Genomic DNA, 9,518 nt, shown 5'->3' with positions numbered 1-9,518 from the left:
ATTGTAAAAATAAACAAAACTAGTCTACATGCTTGCACAAGCAAAGGAATGGAATGACCAATAATAGTCTGGATTGTAAGAAAAGAAACCTAGGTGTTGACAATCTCTTGTATAGATATTACACAAAGATATCATATCCCCTTCATGTGACAGCTTATTGATTACCAACTTATACGTATCAGAAATAATATGATGTTAAAAGGTAAGGTAGTCAAATGTGACCTCTAAATTAATTGTCAAAACAACCAACGACCTTGTCTAAAGGTATCACCAACAACTAAAGCAACTTTGTCTGAAGATCAACACCACAAATAACTAGAATATATATCTCAGTCTAAGAACATCCATTTTATATCATAGGACAATCCAACACCCTAGTATATCCTAATCAGGGTCATCACTCTATTCATCAAGCCAATCGGCCTAGAAGAAGCTAAATCTAAGAGGATGTTTGGTAGTCATTAAGATGCTACCTCTTAATAATTCATAGCCTTTTAATGGTTAAGGGGTAACATCAACTCTGAATGATTAAGCGACTACCTCTTAATGGTTATCTCTTAACCATTCAGATTTAAGACTACATTTTAACCATTAAGATGTTATAAACCATTAAGAGGCCGACTACCAAACAACCCCTAAGCTTTTTATTTGCATTCCTTGTAACATGCTCAAAGACAAATAAAAGTAAAACTCATGCAAAAAGACCCTTTTATTGACCTTTAATAGTGTTAGATTGCAAAAAATACCCCCTAAACTCAATACATGCAACTATACAAGTTTCTAACAAGCAAAACTCATGCCAAGATGAACCCCAAGTCTTGTCACTTGACATGTTCCCTTCTTTTAATGCAAGTTCAACCCCACGGTAGGCAGGTCCAGTTGGCTGGTAACCGGTCCGCTCAAATAGGGGACTGTCAACAGACTTAACCAGGCGTGTTCCCAGACCAACCGGTACCTGGCCAGTTTTAATGAAAAAGAGTCAAAGATGCTTACCCGAACCAGCTCCAAGCCCAGTTCCCAGACCTCTCATTTCGACCGCCTGGCCAGCCTGCTCTGATCAAGAAAACACTACAGTCCACAAACATTGTTCTATGGAGAGCATAGACAAGAAAACTCAAAGCTCAAACCTTTTCTACAGTTCTAACATCTTAGGTTATAAAATTAATAATATATAAAAATAAAAATAAAAAAAATATAAAACACCAATTATACGCAAAATTTTATTTAAATCTAGGAACTAATACGACACTCCTAACAAACTTCCGAAACGAAACAAGTAAAATTCTACTAGAAGTACATTTCATTAATAGCAAAACAAAAATAAATCCGACATCGAACAAATCTAGGATCCAATTCATATAATCATCCAGCTTCTTGAGATCACTGGACTTGACCCCTACAGTTGGCGGACCCACACCTGCACTCCCGCCCTTTGCCAGGGGGCGCCTTATACATATAATCGAAGTTTAACTCTTCACCTGCTGCAATCTGTGACAAATAATAATAAAAACAAAATAGAGAACAGATCAGTTAACCGCGGTTAATTAATTTCAATCATAAATAATAAGCACAGAAAATTAATATTCTTACATCTCGACTCGCGTACAGACCGATATGTGACAGCTCAGAATCTAAACTTTCAATCAGAACTTGGTGGTTCTCAAGGTTGGGTGAGCAGCTACAAAAGATCACATGATCATTAACAATTAATAGCAGGGATTAATGAAATAGAAAAGAAAATGATGATCTTTTTTTACCTATGATTAATGTACCGGGAAACATTCCCGTACTTCGTGGTGTCAATTGCATATGACGCCTCCCCCTCAGATAATCGAATAACATCGTTAACACGAGCATCGATATCATAGATGAAGCTGCTATCTTCCTTATCAAGCCTGTATATTAACAATTTTAATAATCATTACTAAAATAATATAAAATACTCTATTTATTGTTGGAAATATGTCAAACCTATTGCGCCTTTTGTTAGCTTCATTTTTATCGATAACCTCACCGACATACTCACAGACAAACGTCCCACGCTCAATACGTTCCCCAGCTCTCACCGCCCAACCCTGCAAGTTTAACGTTTTAATTAATAAGTAATAACTATAAGTTTGTAACCAATATTGTATTAAATTTCGAGACAAATGTATATTACCTTGCCCTCAGTTTTAAAAACCTCCAACTTCACTCTAACCCCGTTTTGCAAAACCCTATTCGGACAGTATTTATTGCAGTTGCAATACCTGTTGCATTCGTATACCAAATAGCCTTCCTGTAAAACAATATAATTAACTTAACTATAAAATTTTCCAATAAAACTAAACTTAAACTAAAAGCAAGTTACCAAAAATATAATCACCTCGAGAATAATTCGGCCTTTATTATCATAAGGAAATCTTCCTTTCATGGATTTCCCATTAAAATCCTTCGCATCTTCATAATCATTGTCGAAAAGATACACGTGATCACACCCCTTTGGTGAGCATGTTAAATGCGCGCACCCGCAACCCAACTGTAAACTCTATCACCACAATAATGTACATGATTAAACGAAACCATTATTACAATAAATAATTATAATTATTATAATATTATATTACCTGTGATTCAAGATTAACAGACTTATCGACTAACGACTTTGTGACGTATGTAAAACTTTCCCATGGCAAAAAACAAGCGTTGCTCCGCTCGTCATCATTATGCAAAGACGCTAAAAGATGTTCATCGACTACACACGCAACTGGAACTGATTCCTTACCAAAGCTAATGTCATCACACAAAACGATTCCTGATTTGTCAGTAGATTCTTGTCGGTAACTATTATAATGAACAATATGATGGCTGCCATCCATAGGCCAATCGGACAGTTGACTTGTCTCCTCCTCGGCCCTCACAGAACGTTCTGGAAGATTCTTTAAAGGAAGCAAAAGATCTGAATCATCGTTGAACAAGTTACATCCTTTTGGACAGATATACCCCTCTTGATGCCACTCAATTACTACACCACGTTCACTGCAAAGTTTTGCGGCTTTAAGGTATAAACGTTCGGGCAACTTTCCGTACTTTTTCTCTAACAGTGTTTGGAAGCTCGTTTTGCAGCATGCGGAACAGGCGACTCTTAAGAGCTCGAGGCTACCGGGGTGCGGTTTTGTTTTGGTAATTTTGGAGTGTAATAACTTTGCAACGTTTGAACACTCGGGTTCGGTTAATCTACCGAGACTGACTGATTGATTTGATTCATATACCTGAAGTTCACCTTCGGTTACTTGTCTGAACGGTCCTTGATTCAGTTTCTTTAACCCTCCAAGACCCCGGTTTCTCATTCCCAGACCCTTTTTGAACCGTCTCCCGGCTTTTAGCTTACGTGGACCACCAGAGGTCAGCATGTGAAACGCTTGATGGTGCCGACCAAGATCCGGTAGCAAGTCGAATCTCAACAGACAAAACCGACATACGAACCGTTGTAATCCAAGTAGATTAGAACTATTATTCTTAAATACATTCTGGACTTTAATAGAATCATTACCATCGTCATGTGGGGGAACCGGGAGAGCGTTCTGCAGCTGCTTGAAATTGGCGGGATGATGTAAGACCACGTGGGCCCACAACTGGTCAGGACTACCAAAACGGTTACCGCACGGAATGCATTGGTAAAGCATGCATTGTTCAACAAACTCGACACTGTGTCGTTCTTTAACATGAGCTTCTAGAAGATTATATTCTGGAAACGGGTCGAGACATATGGCGCACACGTACCGTTTAAACAGCGACCGCGCTTCGTTTTTATGATTATCGACCCAATGTTTAGCAAGCGCTTGATCATCAACAAACTCCAATGAACAAATGCTACATTTAACGATGATATCATCATTATTATTGGACATAACAACATTAAATGATTCAATTTGTGCAACTGTGTCACTATTAAACCCCCAAACTCTGACTAGCCTTTCCTTTTCACTACAAACCAACTTCATTAAAAAGTGTCCGGTATTTACGTCTTTTGACGCTTCGGTAACGACCCATTGGAGCTGCATGTCTTTTGGGACTGGGCTTCTGAGAGATAATACACTTTTGAAAAACTTGTAAAACAGCTCACACGCTCGATGCAAATGCAGTTTTTGTTCATGTGATTGACAACTTTTCAGAAGATCAATAAACACGTCTTTTGAAATGATCCGACTCTTCCCGTTTCGTGCCCGTTTTAGCCAATTTGGCAAGTGGTTATCACAGTACAACGTGTGTCGGGTGGGCGTTTCATTGCAACCGACACCATCACCGACACAGCGCAACGGCCCACCAACATTGTACTCAATTCCCACCGCATTGGGCTCGGGGTCATGAGTTCCAAAATGACCTGCGAGTACAAGTTCTTTGCAGTTATTAACCTCGGGAAATCCAACTTCATCAACTAGCTTTCTCTTAAGTTTGTTTTCGGGCGGAGGAGGTGAAAATACCATAATTTCCTTACCAGATCTGTGTTTCTTACACGAAGATGAACCGGGTAGAGCCCGGTGCTTGCATTTCGTGCCAAGAACCGTGATACCGTCACACAAATGTGCGTCGGTTGGCGGCGAGTTGACCTCCTGTTTGACCACATTGGCGGAAAAACGGGCTGACAAATGCACACAACAATATATATCACCGTCATTGGCCCATCGAACACACCTTCTTCCTTTCGCTTCAATAAACGCTGCACACTTATTCTTATCTGTCGGGGTCATTTCTAAACTTCTTAAATGGGCTTCTTGACTACTCGTTCCCGGTTCAACCACAATCGCCCCCCACCTATCAGGTTCACTTGTTTCCGTTAGAGAAACTTCACTACCCAAAGGCACGATAGGCCAGTTATATAAGGTGTCCACCGGTGGAGCTGCCGTCTCAGCACGTCGGATTTCAAGCTTGGCTCTTTTTCGGCTGACTTGAAGACCCGGGTTTGGAAACCCGTCATTGTTTTGTGGCTCGGTGTTTTCGGTGTTGAAAGAAGGGTTTGACATTGAGAACCACTTCATGACCTCAGGTTTTAAGGTTCTCCACTCGGAACCGATATCAGTGTTTGAGTTTGGAAGCGCTTGCACTTCGTTCCATTTGATTGATTCGCTTAACTCCTGATAATAATATGAATGCGTGTTAATGCATATTCTAAAGTCGTCTTTACTAAATATCAATACACAAACAAAAACATACCTCCTTTAGCATTTCTATAAATTCAGCACTATGCGCGGTTTGACATCGCCGTGCCCATGTTTCATGAGAATTTTCCAGCCAATTAGAATTTATGAAATGCTGCAGTATCATCTGGAGACGAAATTGATATTAATGGTTAGGAAAATACTTCACGAGCTCAATCTAGGTTTAAGATTCAAAAGATCTTATAAATTATGCTTACGCCCGCCATAAACAAATTTCCACAAATCGACAAAGTTATTAATTAGTATATCTTTATTAAAGTGTTACATACGTTTTCAAAACATCTATCATTCAAGAACACCGATAAATTAGCAGACGCGTATGAAACATAGAAGCATTTACACTTTCGTTAACACATCTTTCAATGGAAAATGTTTCAAAAAAATTATGGAACACTTTAATGAAGATATACCATTATAAAGTCTGTTAACCTATTGGCATACATGAACTTTGCAAAAGCTTAAATATAAAAAGTATTTACCTTTTCAAGCTTGAGAAGCATATTCCCGAGATCGGAATAATCTTTACATCTAGAAGCTTCTAATGCGAACTCCTTCCACACAACCACACTACGAGCATTCTCAGTCAAAGCCTAAAAAGAAAACGCGGTTGCAAAGTAATAATTAAAATCCAAACAATAAATGCAATAATTCCAAGTAATGTTAAAGAATAACAACTCACTAACCTCACTGTTTAACTGTTCAATAGTATTTATCATGCTAACAGCAATCTTTTGGATAATATATCGGCGCGCGACAGTCAAATCTTTGACCACCTTGACTGCAGCATTATGTGACCTATACGCGATCGGCTCGGGATACTCATTAATGGGGCGAAGAAGCAACACATCCGCCCACGAATAATTTCTTTTTCTTGGAAAAAATATTACAAGATATTGTTTCCTATCATGTCTCGGTTTTGCTCTCACAGTCAATAATGGCCAATCAGATCTTGCACATCTTATTCCCGCTTGCCACTTTCCCCTCCACTATATCATCAAAAACACATTATTATTATTATTAAGTTTAACGTGTATAACTCTTAAATGACATATTAAACATATACCTTGACCCAAACTGGCATGGGTTGATCTTGTTCAAGCCACTCGGGTTCTGAACGAGACGACTCGCATTCCTGATTGCCAGCTGGCAATTCCAAGCTATCAACTACCGAATCACGAGTGTTATTCAACACATCAAGTTCGACAAATTGTTCATCGTTAGACATTTCAGCATCGTCTAATTTATTATCTACACCCTGAACTATTTCAGGTTGGACATTATTCGCCTCTTCGTCATACACAAACGCTTTTTCGGAACCCGGAATCGCGTCACTGCAAGGAAGCACTTGCATTGCTGCTCACTAGATTCTGTTTTACATTAAAATGTTCAGTCACAAGTGGAAACAAAAATAAATACATATATATCATATATCAACATCTATAATAAAAACAAGCCACACTTCTGCAACATATGAAACATTTAGCACAAAAAAAAAAAAAGAATAAACTTTTTGTTCATAAACCCTAACTGAGATGTCAAGTTTACTGCCACAAAATAAAATAAAAAAGACTGAAATAAACTTTAATTAACCTTGTGCATTTCAATTACTAAAGAACACAAAAAAACCCCCAAAATTACACACAAAGGTTGTAGCTTACTGCAACAATTTATGTAACAACGTGACAGATTGACACTAATACCTAATCCAAGTCCAAAACAAATAAAAACCCCTAAAATGAAACAAAACCCCTAATTAGCTAGGCCACAAAAACCCTAATGTTTAAAATCAAGAAGAAACCCTAAGATAAGATTATGGCACATGAATTGCATGTTAAACGCACCGATTTGATTATTTTATTGGTGGGTCCGGATCAAGAAACCCCCATTAATTGATTGTAAAAATCAAGACTTGATTGAACTTGTTGTTGATACATTCTAAAATTATATGTTTTATGTTTATGTTGGGTTCACTTAGAAATCAATCAGTCCTTTCGTTAGGGCAAAAGTCATCAACAACATGTACATATAATATATATCATGATATATAACACATAACATGTATGTATGTAGGGAAAGATAGACAAATGGTGAATATGTGTAAATGTACCTTTAATTATGCAGTGGCTAGGGGTGAAGATCAACTTTTGTTTTGTTTTTGTTTTTGTTTATAATAATAATAATAATAATAATAATAATAAGATAATGAAACAGGTTGTGAACTAAAAAGTGGGCATGTAGCAGGTCCAAAACGAACAAGAAGACCTGGATGTGTCTAGAGAGAGATAGTTGAACGATGGAGATGAGCGAGAACAAACAAATAAAAAACAATAACATAAAAAAAACAACTATAGCGGTGGTGGGCTTTGTGTGAAAGTTACAAAAAACCCTAAAAAACAAATAAATAAAAGGTTGCAATGTTAATGAACCTGTTGTAACGGTGCTGGTAGTAGTGGTACGAGATTTGGTTCAGACGATGTGGTCGAGGTGTGCCCCTCGTTTTATTAATTATTAATATAACAATAATAATAATATTAATGACATTTATTAGAGTTATTAGAGTGTTCTCCTTTTTGTTTATTTTTAGAAAAGGATTTAATTTCTTTAGCTGTGAAATTTATTGTAAAGTTGTGTAGTCATTTATAATATTTTTGTTTTGACTAAAATAAAATTAAATAGAAATTAGTATAGTTGATATTGTTATTATCCGCGGGACACGACTCGTAATTTGGTATGGTTATTAAAGGTTCTCGTTGTAAACGACTCTAGCTTGTGAAAGCCTAAAATTATATCATTTTAAGCGCGTTGATAAAAGTAGAAAATTGGTTACGATACGAGTCCAACTTCTTATCGTATTTTTGTGTTTTGGTTGATTTCTTGTTTGTGGAAGCCTGAAGTTATATTATTTTATGAAAAAATGATAATTGAATTTTTAAAAATGGACATGAAAGCATTTATTAATATTAAATTATTAATTAAATATAAGCATCATGCTTTGCATTTGTTTTTTGGTACATAAATTGTGATATTTTTCAAAACGGTTTTCATGTTTTCAGATGAAGACAAATATGAGTGCCTTCTTTTTTATTTATTTATTTTTATACATATGATAAATTTCCTTATTAAAAAATCTATATACAAAAGGGATTTTCTAATCATTCATTGTGTAAATAAAAAAAATCTTTTTTTAAAGAGCTGTAGCTTATAACTTTTATAAATGCGTTATTAAAAATGGAAAACTAGTAAATATCCAAGTCCAATGACTCAACGCTATTGTTGTTGGTTTTTTTTTTTTTTTACTTTCTTTTAACAGTCATAGATCCTTCAAATGGGTTATTAATTAATTCACTATATCAGGATACACTCGACTTTCGATTCGGGAATATATATTATTTATTTTAATATATAAAAATATATGATTTTTGAAATGGGCATACCAACATTAATTAAAGAAGCATCATGCTTAGCATGATGGAAAATTATAACTTTTATAAATGTGTTATTCAAAATGGAAAATTATTAATTATCTAAGTCCAACGACTTGACGCTATTGTTGTTGGATATATATTTTTTTTTACTTTTTGTTTGAACAATCAACGATCCTTCAAATGGGCTATTAGCTAATTCATCATATCAAGATACACTCGACTTTCGATCCGAAAAATATTTAATTTGTGAAATGGGCTGAAATACATGTACCAACATTAATTAAAGAAGCATCATGCTTAGCGTTTTCATTTTTTCCATAAATTATGGAATTTATGAAATGGGTTTCAAGTTTTTAGAAGAAGACAAAGGGTAAAAACAAAACATGAGGCCAAAGCAATTCACACATACAAATAATGATTATATCATAGTATTCACGTTATAATCATATTTTTTTATATAATATAGAATGAAAAATAAAGAAAGCAACTAAGAGCATTCATAATGGGTTCTTCATATTATATTATGTGAAGTGTATTTCTATTTTTTAGTGTGTTTGACTGTTTGTAGGTGGAGAAGAAAAAAATGTTACTGTTTAAGGTTAAATTAAAAAAAACATTGCTCACCCTTCAAAATTATTTAATATTATTTGAAAGTGGTTGTGAGTTGAAGAGAGAAAAAACGTAATAATCAATGTTTAAAAAATGAATTACTTAATTGAAAAATAGATAGAAAAGTAGTGATTTTTAGTGTAATTTTAGATTTGCAAATATAGAACTGATTGGGAATGCTCTTATGCTTCATTTACAAATTTAAAATTACACTAAACTCACTATTTTTCTCTCTCCTTAGTGAATAGTGTTTTTTTTCAAATTTAATAATGAACCGTAACATTTT

General features: G+C 35.4%; 1 protein-coding gene across 1 annotated transcript; it reads right to left on the bottom strand.

Moving 5' to 3' along the window:
* Nucleotides 1–1,063: 1,063 nt before the first annotated feature.
* On the bottom strand, nt 1,064–7,548 carry LOC143582828 (histone-lysine N-methyltransferase SUVR5-like). Its single transcript, XM_077065313.1, has 12 exons — nt 7,306–7,548; nt 6,262–6,565; nt 5,882–6,184; nt 5,678–5,788; nt 5,194–5,304; nt 2,607–5,114; nt 2,366–2,527; nt 2,162–2,278; nt 1,972–2,075; nt 1,758–1,895; nt 1,591–1,678; nt 1,064–1,488 (listed from the first exon to the last, which is right to left on the bottom strand). The coding sequence occupies exons 2-12, from the start codon at nt 6,547–6,549 to the stop codon at nt 1,381–1,383; spliced, it is 4,038 nt and encodes a 1,345-aa protein (XP_076921428.1). The 5' UTR covers nt 6,550–6,565; nt 7,306–7,548; the 3' UTR covers nt 1,064–1,380.
* Between the last annotated feature and the right edge of the window lie 1,970 nt (nt 7,549–9,518).

Source organism: Bidens hawaiensis, unplaced genomic scaffold (assembly GCF_021521415.1).
Source record: "Bidens hawaiensis isolate Kalapana, Puna unplaced genomic scaffold, B.hawaiensis_p1.1 tig00032026_1, whole genome shotgun sequence".
Taxonomy (NCBI): Eukaryota; Viridiplantae; Streptophyta; class Magnoliopsida; order Asterales; family Asteraceae; genus Bidens; species Bidens hawaiensis.
This window is presented reverse-complemented; position numbering and strand designations above follow the sequence as displayed.

What these genes read in the sequence shown, in the direction of transcription:
- LOC143582828 (XM_077065313.1), bottom strand. Translation starts at nt 6,549, where the DNA reads ATGCAAGTGCTTCCTTGCAGTGACGCGATTCCGGGTTCCGAAAAAGCG. An exon ending in AAGGCCGAATTATTCTCGAG is followed by an intron (nt 2,279 to 2,365) that starts GTGATTATATTT and finishes ATTGTTTTACAG; the next exon opens with GAAGGCTATTTGGTATACGA. An exon ending in TTTTTAAAACTGAGGGCAAG is followed by an intron (nt 2,076 to 2,161) that starts GTAATATACATT and finishes TTAAACTTGCAG; the next exon opens with GGTTGGGCGGTGAGAGCTGG.